The 19,457-nt window shown below is 33.9% G+C and overlaps 2 protein-coding genes across 2 annotated transcripts; one reads left to right on the top strand and one right to left on the bottom strand.

The window, feature by feature from the left end:
• The first annotated feature begins 837 nt into the window (after positions 1–837).
• On the top strand, positions 838–10,174 carry LOC137400860 (protein SON-like). The gene is made up of 3 exons (XM_068087203.1): positions 838–955; positions 4,668–4,842; positions 9,487–10,174. Exons 1-3 carry the CDS (start codon positions 838–840, stop codon positions 10,172–10,174), a joined length of 981 nt encoding a protein of 326 aa, XP_067943304.1.
• A 1,677-nt stretch (positions 10,175–11,851) lies between these two features.
• LOC137400859 (serine-aspartate repeat-containing protein I-like) lies at positions 11,852–16,040 on the bottom strand. The gene is made up of 2 exons (XM_068087202.1): positions 15,936–16,040; positions 11,852–13,075 (listed from the first exon to the last, which is right to left on the bottom strand). Exons 1-2 carry the CDS (start codon positions 16,038–16,040, stop codon positions 11,852–11,854), a joined length of 1,329 nt encoding a protein of 442 aa, XP_067943303.1.
• Positions 16,041–19,457: the final 3,417 nt, after the last annotated feature.

Genomic DNA, 19,457 nt, shown 5'->3' with positions numbered 1-19,457 from the left:
TTATAATAGGCTATATTGTGACTCCTGTTCAGTGGTTTTCAGACTCTCTGTATAGAGTACACAGCTGAGTACCTCTGTGTGTAGGGTTATGCGTATGGAGTACACAAATGGATACTAATTGTATATTCTCCACAAAATTAGAGGTCTTGCAATATTGGTTATACACAATATAGCAGATGCATAGTATGTACCCACAGTATTTACATATTATAAGTATATACAGTATGTACATATAGCTTGGACATTTTATATACATGTATGATATATACATATAATATGTGCATATAGTATGTTCATACCAAATGTACATATAGTAAGCACATGTATGTGCTGTATGCGCATTTTATATATACATGTATGTATCATACATACAATGTATGTATATACATACTGTATGTCATATAATATGCACACACTACTTGTGTATACTATGTGTACATGTAAAACGTACATATAGTATAGTATGTACATGTAGTATGTACACATAGTATGTACATACAGTATGTACATATAGTATGTACATACTAAATGTACATATAGTATTTACATACACAGTTCACAATCACAGATTTCTGCTTTTTAAAATTTCTTTAGCATTTTTTTCAGTCACAGCTTTATATGAAAAGACCTCAAATGCACATTGAGTTTATACTACTCAAAATATTTCTAGTTATGAAATAATGTCATCGTGGATGCATAACAACGCAATGCATCTTGAAAGTTGTGGCACAGCATCATTGTAAATATGTAAGTAATCTCTTTAAGATGAAGTATGTCTGCTTAGCTTGATGCAAGCCGGTGCGGTGCGTGTTTTTAAAAAGCCGAGATGCAAAAACAATGACTCTATGGTCTTGTCTGGACATTTCTATGCTCAGTGGCTGGGGAGCCTCGATGATTAGAGACATGCCCAATTGCACGAAGTTAGATGGGTTGGACGTCAGTCTTGCCACCACCAGTGGCTTTTTTGATAACTGAACCGGACATGTTGTTTGCAGGACTGGCGTGCTGGACCACTCTGGACTACGGCGGCTCTTATTATAAGGAGTTCATGCTTTTACGTTACAATAATCGGCCTCTTTTCATATAATAAATGCCTTCAACGAATAGTAAAATACTTTCATTAAACTCTTTTAAAGGTTATTCTCTAGTTGATAAAATCTCTACTGTGTCAATCGTCTGTTTATTGTGTACCAACGTACTCACTGATAAATTTATTTACAGCCACCCCAAAGACCACCGGGATCTCACAATATGCAATCATGCTGTCACAAACAGGGCACAGAATCTTGTTTGTTGACTTTTAGACCGTTATTTTTGCAAAGTGAGATCTCCACTAATTTTAAAAAAATAAACACTTCAATTCAGAGATAACATTATACATAGAATAGCAGTCAGGAACAGTAAGAAGTTGTCTTCTTAATAAAGTAGATAAATCTACTTTCGGTTATTCAATGGCGGTAGAATTTGGCAGGAAATTGAGTCCCTTACTACCACCGTGTTGAAATCTTACGCCGACCCTACACTAGGAGTATGAAATCATGTCTGCTAGTTAAACGTGCATACTGTGTTCAAATTTGTACAACAAATACAACTTCTCTAATCAGAGTCTGATTATGTCCTTGTTAATACAACTTCTCTAATCAGAGTCTGATTATGTCCTTGTTAATTAAAGTGAACTACACCAGTTGAGATTTATAAAAAACCAAAATCTTTTGAAAAAAAACGAGTAGCCTACTTCACAAATTTCAAACTTTCAAAAAAGTTGTTTCTAAGATCAACTTTTCTGACTGCAGGTGAACAACAGTCTTGTTGGTCTCTAGCTTGTGGGATTTTTCTGGCTTTCATAGATGTTAATAGTTTAGAAGCTGGATAATCTGTTGAAAACTATTGAAGATCGATAACTCCAAAAACATATCAACCTGCATTTGTTTTATTTGTGCTTGAGTTTCGCTGCTGAAAGCTTTTTGAGAAAAACATTCCAATCTAAAAGAATTACTTTGAATGGCTATAATTTTAGTTAAACTACTTGAAGTACTCAATTTGATGTCTACATAGAGTTGTGATTACGGAGTTCGCATAAAGTTGTTACTATTGTAGATCTCATGGTCACACGTAGTTATGACTGTAAAGTCACATAGAATTGTGTCTTTAAAATCACATAGGATTGTGATAGTAGAGTCACATGCTTGCACAAACTATGAAAACATTGTGATTAATATCTGTGACAATTTAACACAAACTGCAAACAACTTAACGACATATGAGACATTGGTTTGCATTAAAAGACAGGTTCACTTTAAGCTTTGTCTGACAGCTTTTGCTTGTCAATCCTCCACATGCTTCCTCAATCTTTTATTCAAACTAATACCCTGGCAGTTTAGTATGTCATGCCAGAGATCGTCAGGTGTGCCAATAAAGCACATAGAATAAGTATGTGCATAACTATTCTAAAATTCTGACAGGCAATTGTTTAGCGTAAGTAGTAGCATTCCAGCCCGCAAAGCCAAATATAGTACGTTCAAACCCCATACAATGCAATCCTTTTTCCCAATCTGCATCTATGGCTTTGGATGGGCGGACACGGCTCTTATTATAGTAAGGATTGTTTAAGTGCCAAAGGAGGTAAACTATAACTACCACTTCCTCACTAGAAGTGAATAACTTCAAGCCAAACTACTGGATTTCAGGCTAAAATAGCCTATAGATTACTACTAAACTGAATATTGAAAATAATAATCTACTCTCAGTTCTAAATATCTAATATTAAAAGCTTCATGATCTCTAATCTTAGTGACGCCGTCATCAGAGCTTATGGCATAAACCACAGCTAAGGAATGTTGTTTGCTATGAATTTATACCAACCTGAAAACAAGACAATCGTATTAGAGTAATAATAAATTGAGGGGAAAATTTTCATTCTTAGTAAGCATTACTAACAAACTAAAAAACTATTACGACATTGCGACTGAAATATGATTTCACAAATACCGTGTTGATAAACAAACTCTGACGTTTCTGCTTTTTAGAATTTAAATAAAGACTTCAAGTACCGCATAGGCTTAAGAGAGTTTTCTAAAACAATACAGATTTGCATTTGCATAAAGCAAATTTGCATAATTTTTTCCGAATGTAACAAGACTTATGGCCCAATCGGAACCATTGCTTACGATATACTAAAGAGTAGACTCATCATATCCTCAAAGGATTTCCTCGCAAAAAGAAAGGATTAGCTCCTAAAACATTTCTGAAAATCAATATGGCGAATTATTGAGTATATCCTTGTTGAATTTAGTGCAATCGATTTAACAACAATCAGTCTATTACCAATTGATCCAATAGACAAATTTGACCAAAAACATTTAGTCTAAAACTGATTGATTTAATATATTATTCGGTCTAGTGATGATTGGTCGAAAATTGATGTAAAGACAAGGATTAAAATACAAAAACTTAATTCAGAGACTTGTATTTAGTACATAGAAACTGAAATAGCGGAAGTTTTATTAGATTACATGTAAACTCAGATCATTTGTGTGTACAAAGAAAACTTTACAAATGCAAAAATATCTTTCGCTTTTTGTTGTTTTTGTAATTTGGAAATTACTTTTAAAATGTCAACACATGTAGAGCTTAGTAGTATTTCCAATCGTCGATAGCTATATATAGCGACAGCTAAAATAAAGAAACTTGCCACAGTATTTACACCAATTTGCAAATTACAATCGACCATGTCGAGATTGATGGACATTCTTCTTTTCTTGTTGACTTCGTTTGATCTGAGCCTTTTAACTGCAAACAAGCTTTGTCGATTTTAATCTTGAAACATCTTGGCAGTCAGACCAACTCAAACATCAAAAACAATCGCCAAGTGATAGAAAAGTACCAATACTTTCCGATAAAATCTACTAAAATGTTCTGTAAGTTCATCTTTAAATACTACTATTACCGTTGGCAGGTAGCACCTGCTTTGCTTGACAGGTAGCACCTGCTCTGTTTGACAGGTAGCATCTGTTACAATGAAATATAATCAATTTTCTTAAGCGGTGATTATCCAGTATTGGATGCAAATGTTTTTGGCTTCGTTTGAATCTACACACAGGGGTTCACAATCAAGGTAGTGTGAGGCCTTCTTTTGAATACCCTACTCACAGGGGTTCACCATCAAGGTTGTGTGAGGCCTTCTTTTGAATACTCTACTCACAGGGGTTCACCATCAAGGTTGTGTGAGGCCTTCTTTTGAATACCCTACTCACAGGGGTTCACCATCAAGGTTGTGTGAGGCCTTCTTTTGAATACCCTACTCACAGGGGTTCACAATCAAAGTAGTGTGAGGCCTTCTTTTGAATACCCTACTCACAGGGGTTCACCATCAAGGTAGTGTGAGGCCTTCTTTTGAATACCCTACTCACAGGGGTTCACCATCAAGGTAGTGTGAGGCCTTCGAGTTTTAATCACATATATTTTACAATTTTAAGACAAATAAGATTGTTTTTGCTTTAATTAGGTTACACGGTTTACACAATAGCTGTGTAGCATAGGGTCTATTGATAGTGCATATGCACCTATGGGATAATGCATTACCAAAAATCATCACTCCAATCTTTATGAATACTAGGTGGTGAAGCCTATTATCTTAGGTTCTAATCCTATATGATGCAATCTTTTAGCCAACATTCAATCATGGCTTGAGACAGACAGACAGACAGACAGACAGACTTACATAGCTCTCATCTACTGGTTTCATTCTTCGAATGGTTCTGGAGTTTCTTTCCATCCAAGTCATAGAGACAGTAAAATCCAAATGGATTCGACGCCATTTCACTTCCCTACATTTGTGCGAAGGTACGCACAGTACTATTCAATGTCACAGAAGTGTTCACTGCAAATGAATTTGAATTGATAATACCTGGCTAAGCTCTCCCCAGTGGAGGTAAAAAATTCAGCGCTTTTCATCAAACCACTATGCTGTATATTCTAACTACTTATGCCAACAATAAGTTGCTCATACGATAATGATGAAATAATTACCTTTTTATCTATTTTATTACCTTATTCATTAAATAACTGAACCTACCGATTGTACAGATTCCCTCTGCACCAGTGCCGACCTTTTCTTAGTCTTAACTCTTCAAGCATAAAAAAAGTTTTTCCTAAAAGCGATTGTCCTTTATGCGACCTTTGAAGTACTAACTGTATAGCAAATAGTAAACTCTGTTGCTGTTTTGTAATATAGGGTCATATCAATATTATTAATAATAAAAAAATTCTGATCTGGCATCCTGGCTGAGTTAGTTCAACAAGTGTACGATGCATGAACTGAAAAGTGATCGTGACCCCTAAGTGAGTCTACTTTATCTGTTTACAAACTCTGTTTTGAAGAGTACATCCCTAGTCTTAGAAAAATTGATAAAGCACAGCTTTGAATCGTCGAAAGGGTAGGGTGAGAATTCGCCGGCAGAGAACGACTCCTAATTTATTCAAAATATGGAAACCCAGCTATTATGGTAAATGTTTTATTGTCTTAGGCTATCAGATTAGTGCTTGCTAAAATCCTTTATTAGATGCCTTTACAGGCATTCTACAGAGTAATAATTATTACTCTGCCAATCATTTATCGCTGGAAGTGGCATAGAGATAATAACTCCAAGTTTATAGACATGTGTTGAACCGTTTTGCAACCTAATCAAAGCTAAAGCTGTCATAACCATCCTAAACTTGTGAAGAGTAAATTATTGCATACCTCCAATGCATAGAAGACTCAAAATGGCCCTAAAGAAAACAAAAGGCTTTGATGTTTAGTGTGTAAATTAGTGTGTATCTTGCAATAAACTATTACAATGAACAATCATCCATCTAATACCCTTTCTTTTAATAGAAAAAATTATTTCAAACGTTGTACTTCAAACCATTTATTTGATTTTACTAACTGCTGCTGTTTTTATTTTTTGTTTGTTTTATCATTTTTATGTGGCAAAAGTTGGAAAAAATGAAATTGTTGTCAATAAAGTAATATTTATACAGTATATATATATATGCATATACATACACACATATATACATTTACTAGCTGTACTACCCGGCATTGCTCGGGTAATAAAAAAGTATTTGGACAAAAAATTGATTTGTATTTAACATAGAACAACATTTGTCATTCTAACTTTCCAACTACATATCATGAGAGAAGTGTTTTGTGTAGTTGAAATAAATTAAGAGAGAAAATAAAAACAACTGTAAAGGTTTTCAAACAACTGTAAATTTAAAATTTCATAATTTGAAATAACTTTTCGTTGAAATAAATTAGAAGGAACAAAAAAAATATAAAGGGGTTTAAATGTAAATGCAAAATCAGTAGCAAGTAGGGGCTAAAAATAGTCTATTTCGCCACGATTACAATCAAAAATTATATGGTGTACAATTATATGACTTCAATTCGTTTCAGTGTTGGCATGCAAAAATTGGCATTTAGGCTAATATCGTAGGCTATAAACATACATAGGGTGGTATAGAAACCTATAGTAATTATCTAATGCAATCACCTCCTGGTAAAAATCATCATCATTAAAAATAGTACCAAAATACTATGTTAACCTTAGTAACTATAGGTACTCACAATGACTTTAGTGCATTTTGTGGTTATGATCTGCGGGCTCAAGATAATATAACATTACAATGTACTACGGGGAGAGTTTTTACCTTCAAGACAGACGTTTAACATAAATGTTGAATCTAACTTAAGTGGTTTTAGTTTACTAAAAACATACTTGAAGGAAGTTTTAGTATGTATTTTAGTAACTTTTAACAGACTTTTTATCATTGCAAAACGTTTTTATTATAGCGGATACCGGGTATACCGTATAACGGATACTGATAACTCGCCATGGCAAGTTCAGCAATGTATATCTTTTAATAACATATATAATCAGTACAAAAATCGCCAAATTTTATGTTCGAGATAAATTATTGTCGATATCGCGGGGCGAAATAATTTAGCCCTTATGAAAAAAGAATGAAGAAGCATCGTGTTGCATAAACTTAGGTTCCAAAATATTTCTTAACAGAGGCATCGTAATGCGTGGTCACAATGCTGAAATAATTAGCATGTGCATGGAGTATGAGGTGTATGAGAACGTCGTTGATCAACATGTCGTTCTAGTTCAGTGGTAGAGCATCCGGATAAGAAACTTGTCGATGCTTTCATCATTAGTTTAAATCCATCAGAATGTGGAATTTTAATATCAAGATTTTAATAGCTATAGTCTGAATGACAGACGGTCTTTAAGGAGTATATATGTACTAGCTGTGCTACCTGGCGTTGCCCGAGTAATAAAAAAGTCTGGACAGAAAATTGATTTGTATTTAACATATAACAACATTTGCCATTCTATAACTTTCAAACTACATATCATGAAAAAAAGTGTTTTGTGTAGTTGAAATAAATTGAGAGAAAAATAAAAACAACTGTAAAGGTTTTAAAACTCTGTCAAACAACTGTAATTTTCCAGCTATTAGCCTGGCACAATGCCAATGGAAAATTCCAGTTAGCTGCTAGGCTTCTAATGACGGTGCTCCATGACATTGCGTCAGCATCATTGTCCAGCTACAGTTATTCTAACAATAGCTATAGCCGAAATGCAGACAGACATATGGACATACTTTGAGAAATATATATATAGGTATAAGATATATAAATATATATATATATGCATATGTATAGATAGTTATAAATCCAGGCATAAAGAAAGCACAGACAACTCCAAAAAGGAGATTACGTGTCATCAATAGCAGCAGTCACTAGTGAAGTCAACGATAGAGTTTCAAACCAAGAAAAGCACACACAGATGTGAAGAAACTCCTTTACAAAATACTTACAAACTTAGGCTACAAAAAACTGAGAAACTTAGTCTTGAAGAATATACCATTGTTACATGACTTGCTCAGGTTGAGAACATTAGTTTCGTGAGTCACTGAGATGTGTTAAACAAATATTTTAGGAATCCGCTTAGAGTGAGCAGCTCTTTGAGTTCTCTTGTGTAGGTGCACCACCAGTGGGCTACTTCTCGTGAAAAATAATACATTCAGTTGTTATGACAATTTTGCTAATGTTCGCATGCCTTTATTATTCGTGATCGCTATTAAAAGACCAACTTGTTGGTAACTTTAAAGAAATAGTAACAAATTATAGCTGCATTACTGCAATAGGAAACAAGTTAAGGATATCGATCTTCAATATCTAATTTTGAACAATTGCTGAATGTTCATACAGCAAATGCAGAGTGGTGTGCCTTCTGTTTTAGCTCATCATGATAAATTAGTAAGAGATTGCTTAAAGAACCCATCCAGATTTAGAGAGTAAGCTATCCTATAAAATTAGTGTGCCAAACGATGGCAGCTTGATAAGAACCTACTACAAGATACTGTATGACACCAGAACTGTTCATTGATACTGTCAACTATTGTTATAAAAGGTCCATTGTTAGAGCTAGGGTTCTGACACCAAGATTAACAGGTTACTAAGGTCCAAGTTAATGTAATGATGTTGAAACGTGGCCTTGCTTGGAAATGGCCTTGCATGGAAATGGCCTTGCTTGGAAATGGCCTTGCTTGAAAATGTCTTTGCTTGAAAATGGCCTTGCTTGGAAAAGTTTAGAATAATTGTAACAGCGTGCTTCTCAAATAACGCTTCTGAATTAAGGCAGCAAAAACAAAAATAACTGTGAACAGAGGGGTTGAGACAAAAAGCATTTTAACGTAGTATTCAGCTTAACCAGAGCCACCTATTTTGCAAGAAATCATAAAAAAGCTAGCAGCAGCTAAGATGCAAAATCCTCGTGTAATTGATGAACATAACAATGTCTGTAAACCATCTTAAAACTTCGAGACCACTGCGCTCAAACAAGCAATCACGTCTACTGTGAGTTTACTGAACAAAGGGATACAGACATAGATGTTAAGTATGTTTGGTCAAATTTAATAACCAGCTCTAGCCAACCCAAATCAACACCAACTCAATCACACCATTGCACAAATATCATACTCGATAAGATTTTGAAGAGCATTGCCTTTACATTTGAAAGGAAATATTAACTCCAGCAGTTAGCTAGATGATGGACACAAAGTCACCAATAATATTCTGAAAATATACACTCTACTAGCAGCCAAGAGATTAGTTAGTCTTAGCAACCGCTATGGTTACTATACTATCAATAGGTACCACTAGGATTGACAACAACATAAGCTGTTATGGGCCAATAGCAAATCAACCCACGTATTAAAAAGCAATTGCAAATAAACTCAGGTGTTCAAAGGCAATAATAAGTCAACTCAGGTGTTAAGAGGCAATAACAAGTCAACTTAGGTGTTAAGAAGTAATAGCAAGTCAACTCAGGTGTTAAGAGGCAATAGCAAGTCAACTCAGGTGTTATGAGACAATAGCAAGTCAACTCAGGTGTTAAGAGGCAATAACAAGTCAACTTAGGTGTTAAGAAGTAATAGCAAGTCAACTCAGGTGTTAAGAGGCAATAATAAGTCAACTCAGGTGTTAAGAGGCAATAGCAAGTCAACTCAGGTGTTAAGAGGCAATAGCAAGTCAACTCAGGTGTTAAGAGGCAATAGCAAGTCAACTCAGGTGTTAAGAGGCAATAACAAGTCAACTCAGGTGTTAAGAAGTAATAGCAAGTCAACTCAGGTGTTCAAAGGCAATAACAAGTCAACTCAGGTGTTAAGAGGCAATAGCAAGTCAACTCAGGTGTTAAGAAGTAATAGCAAGTCAACTCAGGTGTTAAGAAGCAATAGCAAGTCAACTCAGGTGTTAAGAGACAATAGCAAGTCAACTCAGGTGTTAAGAAGTAATAGCAAGTCAACTCAGGTGTTAAGAGACAATAGCAAGTCAACTCAGGTGTTAAGAAGTAATAGCAAGTCAACTCAGGTGTTAAGAAGCAATAGCAAGTCAACTCAGGTGTTAAGAGGCAATAGCAAGTCAACTCAGGTGTTAAGAAGTAATAGCAAGTCAACTCAGGTGTTAAGAGACAATAGCAAGTCAACTCAGGTGTTAAGAGACAATAGCAAGTCAACTCAGGTGTTAAGAGACAATAGCAAGTCAACTCAGGTGTTAAGAGGCAATAGCAAGTCAACTCAGGTGTTAAGAGGCAATAGCAAGTCAACTCAGGTGTTATGAAGCAATAGCAAGTCAACTCACGTATTAAAAAGCAATACCGAGTCAACTGACGTATTAACAAACAATAGCATGTCAATTCATGTGTTAGGAGGTAATAGCAGGTCAACTCATGTGTTAAGAGGCAATAGCAAGTTCACTTAGGTGTTAAGTAAGTACGGCAGTTGGTACCATAGTTTATTAAACTATTATAAACTAGAAATTCCCCTGTCATACAGCCCACGACCAAAGTGATAATGGATAAAAAAGGGTACTGCCGGTTGAGAAATGCAATATTAGCAGTCAAATGGCACTGCAGTGCAATAGGAGAACTGCAATGGTAACTGCAATAGTAGCTGTAATGTACTGGGTGTTATGATGTACAACAAACAGCAATAATGAAAGGAAAAGATTATATGTGTATATCTTTCCCCTGCAATAGGAGAAATGCAATATTAGAAGTAAAATGGCAAGCTGCTTTGTAGTATACACAGGCTGGGGGCTGTATATCATTGGTCATAGCAACCAATATCAAGAAGTTGTGATATTTATCTAGATCTCTGTATTTATATCTAAAAGATTATGCAGAATTTAAAAACCTAAATAGATTTTAGCTGGCTGTCATAGAAACAGATGTATATCTATAAGAAAATGTAGGCCTATTACTTAATTTTGCAGATATTAAAAACGGCTTGGCAGTACCGCGATATTGGGCACATCCGCAGTATCATCAACAAAATCTTTAGAAAAACCATAACAGTAACATATTGCACACCATCGGTCACTATATACTTTGGTCTTGTAAATTCGAATGATTATTCTTATGACTAAATTTTATAATAATCTTATAAAATTGCATAATTATTCTTACAATTAAATATTGTAAAAATCTTGTAAGAATCGTTAAAAAAATATCCTCGTCATTTTCTTTACTTTCAGGGCTTTGGACATCAGTTGGAATACCAAAAATCTCATTATACGTGTCCAAAATGTCGGAGTCCGGTAGAATCGGCAAAAAGAAATGATTACTTTTCAGTACTTCTACATTAATTACAGAAACCTTCAGCAATTGGAAAATGCCATAGACTGGTGAAATGTGCACATCTTTCTTGTGAAATGCGCGCGACTTAATGGTTTTACTCTCTGTCACCCTGCCTTATCAGCGTTTCATTGACCGGTCTTAAGTTTGATTAAAAAGGCTTGTCAAGTTTTTATTGCGATTTTAGGCCAAATTAATCTGACTATTTATGTATAATCTGATCAAATCGGTTAGTTTTAGGATGTTGCTTCAACTTTTCAAAGACTTGGTAACATATTTAAATATGTTTATGTGTTTTGTATCATTATTATACTTAAACAACTCTACACAAAAATGGTTAAATCTTTTGATGGGATTTCGCTACAAGTGTTTGGTAACGGCCGTTGACGGATAATTTTTCGGGAGTTGTGTGCGCATATGCATTTATCATAAAGCTCCCAAACAATCTCTTCGCCCGTGTTTGGTTGTGGGACAATATAGGGTTGACAATACATCGTTTGATTAATTGATCACAGAATCCAAGACATATTGGCATACATACTGTTTCCGGTAGTGAATAACCCTGAGAGTTTGAGCATGGAACTTTGTAATGACCCCTAGTAGAGTATTCTTCATATGTGTAATCAGAGAGAAAAACTCTGCCTTTCCAAGATTTGGGTCATCTAATCGGAGATCGTATTGTCTAAAATCTTCTCTCTAATCATCTCTATAACTATCTCTATATCATTCTTCATAACTGTCTCTAGAACCACCTCTATGTCAGCGTCTATGTCTGTCTCCATGTCTGTCTCTATATCTGTCTCTATATCTGTCTCTATATCTGTCTCTATATCTGTCTCTATATCTGTCGCTATATCTGTCTCTATATCTGTCTCTATATCTGTCTCTATAACTGTCTCTATAACTGTCTCTATATCTGTCTCTATATAGGTCTCTAGAACCATCTCTATGTCTGTTTCTATGCCTGTCTCTATGTCTGTCTCTATAACTGTCTCTATATCTGTCTCTATATATGTCTCTATATATGTCTCTATATCTGTTTTTATATCTATCTCTATATTTGTCTCTATATCTGCCTCTATATATGTCTCTATATATGTTTCTATATCTGTCTCTATATCTGTCTCTATATCTGTCTCTATATCTGTCTCTATATCTGTCTCTATGTCTGTCTCTATGTCTGTCTCTATAACTGTCTCTATATCTGTCTCTATATCTGTCTCTAGAACCATTTCTATGTCTGTTTTTATGTCTTTCTTTATGTCTGTCTCTATAACTGTCTCTATATCTGTCTCTATATCTGTCTCCATATCTGTCTTTATATATGTTTCTATATATGTCTCTAGAACCATCTCTATGTCTGTTTCTATGACTGTCTCTAAGTCTGTCTCTATAACTGTCTCTATATCTGTCTCTATATCTGTCTCTATAACTGTCTCTATATCTGTCTCTATATCTGTCTCTATATATGTCTCTAGAACCATCTCTGTGTCTGTTTCTATGCCTGTCTCTATGTCTGTCTCTATAACTGTCTCTATATCTGTCTTTATATCTGTCTCTATATATGTCTCTATATCTGTCTCTATATCTGTCTCTATAACTGTCTCTATATCTGTCTCTATATATGTCGCTATATCTGTCTCTATATCTGTCTCTATATATGTCACTATATATGTCTTTATATCTGTCTCTGTATCTGTCTCTATATCTGTCTCTATATCTGTCTCTATATCTGTCTCTATGTATGTCTCTACATCTGTCTCTGTATCTGTCTTTATATCTGTCTCCATAACTGTCTCTATATCCGTCTCTATATCTGTCTCTATATCTGTCTCTATATCTGTCTCTATAACTGTCTCTATAAATATTTTTATATCCACCTGCCTCTAGATAATGATTTCTATAACCACATTTCTATAAACATTTCTATATCTACCATCTTGATAATGCATTCTTATATATTGATATATTCTTTTCATTATTGTTTTACTCAAATTTGCTTAATAATTTTGGTAATACCAGTAAATGCTTCTTCAAATAAACTTGAAGTTTAAAATTAAACTTCCCTAACTTGAAAAACTCGAAGAAAATGAAACATATATAAAGAAGCTCTGCTTAATGCAACTGAAATGCAAATGCATGTTGGGGCTAACAGGAAAACTGATAACCGAAAGACCACCATAATGTGCCAAAGGATATGATCATTCAAATGTGTAACTTGGTAATACTGTTTAATTAAAGCTTTAAATTGAATTTATACAAGATTATATATATACAAGATTGTAAGAGACTAAAATTGCTAATCAGCCAATAGGCAACTTACCTTAGAAATGCGAAAACAGTCTCTTGTCCAACTTGCGGGCTGTATATTCCAATATGAACTATTTTACATACAAAAGCTAAAATCTGTAGTGGAAACATATAAATGTACCAACACGTAAAGGACAGATCAAAAGAGATAACTTTAAATTACATGACATAACAAAATATAAATAAATTGTTACCTTATGAAGTTATTAAAATATTTTCCTTACCTTTTTAACAGCTTCTATAATTAAGTTATGCTATTTTAGAAAATGCATTTGGAATTATTTTCACAATGCTTGTGTAAAAAAAGTCTTTATAAAATGTCAAAAAGAAAAAATTCTAAACAAAACCTCAAAGAGATTAAAAACTATTTTGGAAACAATTAGCATATAGAACAACATTTTTTCCTTTGTATTTTTACCAAAGGTTAGGTGACACCCGAAACACCTGAAAACTAACTTTTAAAATGCTCATCAAATAAGTGTTATTTTCAAATTAGCCTTTTGAGCAAAGACGATTGGGTGATGTATATGAAAATTTTTTAAAATGTATGTGGTGTGACTATATCTGTGCAGATTGTTTCTTCAACCGTTAAAAAAATTGAATATTCAGAACTTAACGTACATATTCATTCAAAAAGATAACAGATCAGCTTTTTGAATTACATATTTGAAATCAAGACCAAATTAAGATTAATTTAATATATAATTTATGGCTATTGACTAAATTCTCAATGAGTAACAATGTTGTAAATGAGAATCTTAGTTTTCCAACAAAGGCCGTCCGGTTTATTTCATGCACCACTGTATATCTTGTATTAGAGAATGTTAGTATATTCAGCTGGAATTAATCTACCTTGTTGAATATATATACATATATATACATATATTATATATATACATATATTTATATATACATATATATTTACATATTATATACATATATATAGATATTATATATAAATATGTGTATATATACATATAGTATATATATACTATATATATATACTATATAAATATACATATATACATATATATATACATATATATATATTTATGTATACATATATATATACATCTGTAGCATGAGTATATGACTATGTGCTCATTTACTTCGGTTTGGTTGAGCACTCTGTGAGAGATGCGGCACTATTAGCATTTGTGCAAAGCTTATAACTTTTGTGATTTGAGCACTCTGGTGCCAGCACATTGACTTTCTTAAAGTCTGTGAGGCAACTTGGTTGCTTCATGGCAGGAAGTCAACTCTCATTGCTTCAATAGCCGAAACAGTACTGTCTGTAGCGTGAGTATATATATATATATATATATTTATATATTTATTTATATATTTATTTATATATTAACACAAGTCATCTGAAGAGTGTACCAGCACGAAGCAGACCTGTCGTGAATTCAGAGTAAAACATCAATCTGGAATAAAGATAAGTGACAACCTATTCGAACACTCTAGTTAGTTATAAGACTCCACATTTTTTAGAGCGTAGAGTGCTGTTAGCAGTAGGCCTGACTACTTTTCTATTATATATCTATAAACATATATATATATTGTACATATATACTGTATATATACTGTATATATACTGTATATATACTGTATATATACTGTATATATACTGTATATATACTGTATATATACCGTATATATACTATATATATGCTATATATATACTGTATATATATACAGTATATATATACAGTATATATACTTTATATATATATAATAGATCAGTGAATAGAATATATATATTATATATATAATATGCAAATAATGACATAAGCTAACATTAACAAAAACTCTAAAAATAATTAAACGGTATAGGCCTACTAAGATAGTAGCGATATCATTAAAGCACTCAAACTCTAAAAAAACCACAAATAGCAACATCTTCATAAGAAGAGCTGAACTACCATTATCTCATACGCTGAAATGGCTGACTTACTACCACAAATTAAGCTGCTGTTTAATTATATCTTTATATTATTAGCTAAAACATCAACATTTACAAACATTTAGAATGAGCAAAGCAAAAGGTAGCAGAATCACAGCAAAAACATTCTAATATCAGAATTGCACTTTGGTACATGATTTGTTGTTACAAACATAGATCAGTTTAATTATTTGAAGGTCAGTATTTAGGTAGAGTCGGCCTTATTGTCATCTGTTGGGTACAAAGGTACGCAAAACTGAAAATGCTATAAAATGTAAACAAATAACCGGACAAGCTGAGTTAACTCTTTTATGACAGACGTCACATGGCATGCGCTGCTCCTAATCGGGCAGATTCTCTATAATCACCAGGAATAAATGCTCATCCATCATCAAAATTATGGAGCAGAATCTAAAAGCAAAGAGAATAGGTAATTAAATGATGATCTATCAGGATAGTCAGTGGGACTATATAGGAATACAAACGCAAACCTGCAGACTATCAGTTCCTGCCAAGCGCAGCTGTCCGTTGTAAATTAATCTCGGAGTCCTGTATTTCCATACAGCACTAGATGATAGTGTAAGCTGTGGTGGCATAACAGAGCTAGGCCTATGTGTATACTGCCATCGCAATCGCAGATCTCATAAATACTATAAATTTCTGTTCTGTTTACACAACTGTCGTTTATACATCTCAAAGATACATGTATGTCAGCATCTTGTCAACATCTCTTCAGCCTTTTGTCAGCATCTTCTCAGCATCTTGTCAATGCTATTGTCATATGTGTATGTCAATATCATCATGACAATATTTGTAGGCGACACAGGCTGTTCATAGAGACTGTTATTTTATGTGCAACTTATTATGCAATTTGTTATTTTCTAATGATTGTCCAATAATTTCCTGATTTTTGAAAAATACTCTTAGTTTTTCATTGATGTCTTTTTGTCATGATTTATTGTAATATCTGGCTAATGCTTCCAAAAACCTGTTTAAAAGGCTTGAGATAGTAATGGCAGAACTAGCCAATGAGAGTCAAGCATTGCAAGAATTTTCCAAACAAGCGCCAACATTTTAATCATAGAACCATACGTCAAACTGATGGTTGTGAACATTCATGCCAAAGATAAACTTTTGTAGTTACCAGTTGACGTGATGCTTACAATGAATTTGAGTATTCGTTCTGAAATTCTATAGTCTCTAGAACCTTGGTGGTTTGTATCAGAACATGAATTACTTTGCTCAATTAACTTAAATGTCAAGGGTGACCTTACACAAATTTTCATATATTCGATCAAAAATATCGGTATTTTTTTTGCTTGCTATTGCTTTTGATGCTTGAGGTGGTCTGACTGCCAGAATGTTTCAAAATTAAAATTGACAAAACTTGATCAACTTGTTAAAACATTCAGATTCAAACAAAAGTGCAATCAGGGCATCAATAGTTGCCTTTTTTACAAAGAGGCTAACAGAATAAAGATGCATAACGCTGGAAATTAAATGCATCAGCCAGTATCAATAACAAGAGAGACCTGCACCTGCGCAAATAGTGACGTCATTTTGGCATGTACTTTTTTGCGAAGCTTTTAACCCCAACTAAGTTTTTGTCAGTTTCAATCTTGAAACGACACAAACGTAACGGTTGCCAGATCACCTCAAACTTCAAAAACAATTGCAATTGTTAACAAATACCAATACTTTCTGATGAAGTTTTCTAAAATTTCATGGAAATTCATCTTTAAGAGGCAATAGCAAGTCAGCTCAGGTGTTAAGAGACAATAGCAAGTCAACTCAGGTGTTAAGAGGCAATAGCAAGTCAACTCAGGTGTTAAGAGGCAATAGCAAGTCAACTCAGGTGTTAAGAGACAATAGCAAGTCAACTAAGGTGTTAATAGACAATACCAAGTCACCTCAGGTGTTAAGAGACAATAGCAAGTCAACTCAGGTGTTAAGAGACAATAGCAAGTCAACTCAGGTGTTAAGAGACGATAGCAAGTCAACTCAGGTGTTAAGAGACAATAGCATGTCAACTCAGGTGTTGAGAGACAATAGCGTGTCAACTCGGGTGTTAAAAAGACAATAGCAAATCAACTCAGGTGTTAAGAGAGACTCTCTGGCAATTCACCAGCTATAAGTCAGCTAACATTATACTTTTAGAAAAGACGGCCTTTTTCCATATATACTTAAAATATAATTAACAGCTAGATATCTTAGCTTTTACTTCTGTATTATTAAAAACTAACAGTGTAGACTAACAAATGATGAAAACATCCTGTTTTATGGATTCACTATTCCTTAATGGTTTATAGTTATTCCATCTAGTTTCCTGTCCCACTTGGTGGCAACTAAAAACCAACTTAGTTCAGAGTTGAGAAAATAGAACTTGCTTAGCTAAAGGAATCTAGCCATGCCTCATTTTAGATTACTTATTAATAGCTTGCCCTTATATGTTTTAGGCAAATATAATCACTTTAGAATTTGGTTGAAATTGCCTAACCTCGTTCTTTTTTAGAGCTTCCGATGCTTCGAAGTTACTTGCCAATTTTTTTCTTTAAACAATGAGACTTCGACCTAGTCAGCCACATTTTTTATGAAGTTAATGATCCTGATTTAATTTCCTACTTCGATATTGATCATTACCTGGTAAAACTTTTGGCACAAAATTATAATGTTTTTCGTAGTGATTTCTAAAGTGTTGCCAATTTCCACATTTTTTTTCTATTCTTCCCCATTTATAGTCTCACGAAAATAGGGAAGGCGTGTCTTCAAATATTCTGCTATTTCGTGACGCAGTTTCATTCATAGTCATATAACTGAGACTCGCAACAACACTTTAGCCTCGAGGCATAGACTAGCTACTTCACCAGTCTAGAATAATTATTTACATTCAAGAGATCATAATCAGAGTTCAAACAGTGTCATAGCTTTGCGTCAAGGAATTAATATGCATTTATAAAACCCTAATTGAAGGGCTGCGCTCAAAAGACAGGCCTGAAGATAAACAAAGCATGAATTGATATTTGTAAGGCCTGAATCATTGCAGTTAATTTAGAATTTGGATTGCTTAGTGACCTTTGTTATTGCAGAAGCACTCGAGTACGAGCTGCGTGTAAATACATGCTTAAATGCCTTCGCTGTGATTGTTCTGCACCGGGTTGTGAGAACTGTGAAGCCTTTTTCACATAATATCAGAGTTGACTTAAACTGTTTATGTTTGGATATACATAGCATGTCAGTTTATGATTGTTCATTTTTGGTCAAATTACAAATTTGTGACAGATTTCCCTGAAAATCAAATTAGTTGACTAGATGTTGTAATTAATGCAAAACAGACATCATTTTGTTAGGTAGAGCATGTAGAAATAGAGTTTTCAAAATATTGGTATTATGTGGAAGATAGCTGTATCATACACCCCACACCGGTTACCATGTAGAGCATAAATAGAGGCTACAGTAAACTAACTTCATGTTTCTCTCAAAGTCTGTCATCATTGTATATGTGCAGCTATGGCTATTAAAATCTTGGAGTAAAGAATCCATGCCTCCGATGATTTGATCTCAGAGCCTCCCGTTCACCAGTACGACGCCCTACCAATTTAGCCACACCAGCATCCAGTTTATGCTAGTTAGCTAACAAAGTAATGACTTTTGAATGGTTTGCAGTCTTTTTTAAATTAAATTAACTCTTCATTATAAGATGTTCATCTTTCAAATTCTGAAGCAGCTGTTTGATCTTCTCAGTAAATATGATAGTAACATGCTTATGTCTTACATAATGTAGGTGTAATAGTTTAGCTCTCTCGCAGACAGCGTCAGACTTATAAAGGTGTAACCTGTTATCTCAGTATGGGTTAGTTTAGTTACAGTCTCTAGTTTAGATATTTGGTTTTCTTTTATAAGCCTTCAGGTTGTTTTTAGCAACATACATGTATCAGTAGCCATTTAACATGATGTTTTGTGAAAAAAACTACTGGCACAAACATACAAGAGCTATGAGATCGTAAGTAAATGTC

This window comes from Watersipora subatra, chromosome 7 (assembly GCF_963576615.1).
Source record: "Watersipora subatra chromosome 7, tzWatSuba1.1, whole genome shotgun sequence".
Lineage (NCBI taxonomy): Eukaryota > Metazoa > Bryozoa > Gymnolaemata > Cheilostomatida > Watersiporidae > Watersipora > Watersipora subatra.
This window is presented reverse-complemented; position numbering and strand designations above follow the sequence as displayed.

Bases quoted from the DNA above. Each gene is read 5' to 3' on its own strand.
- LOC137400860 (XM_068087203.1), top strand. From the start codon at position 838: ATGACTCTATGGTCTTGTCTGGACATTTCTATGCTCAGTGGCTGGGGA. The intron at 956-4,667 runs GTGGCTTTTTTG...GCAATCTTTTAG, and splicing joins CGTCAGTCTTGCCACCACCA to CCAACATTCAATCATGGCTT. The intron at 4,843-9,486 runs GTACGCACAGTA...GGTGTTAAGAAG, and splicing joins TTCCCTACATTTGTGCGAAG to TAATAGCAAGTCAACTCAGG.
- LOC137400859 (XM_068087202.1), bottom strand. From the start codon at position 16,040: ATGCCACCACAGCTTACACTATCATCTAGTGCTGTATGGAAATACAGG. The intron at 13,076-15,935 runs GTTTGCGTTTGT...ATCATTATCTAG, and splicing joins CAGGAACTGATAGTCTGCAG to AGGCAGGTGGATATAAAAAT.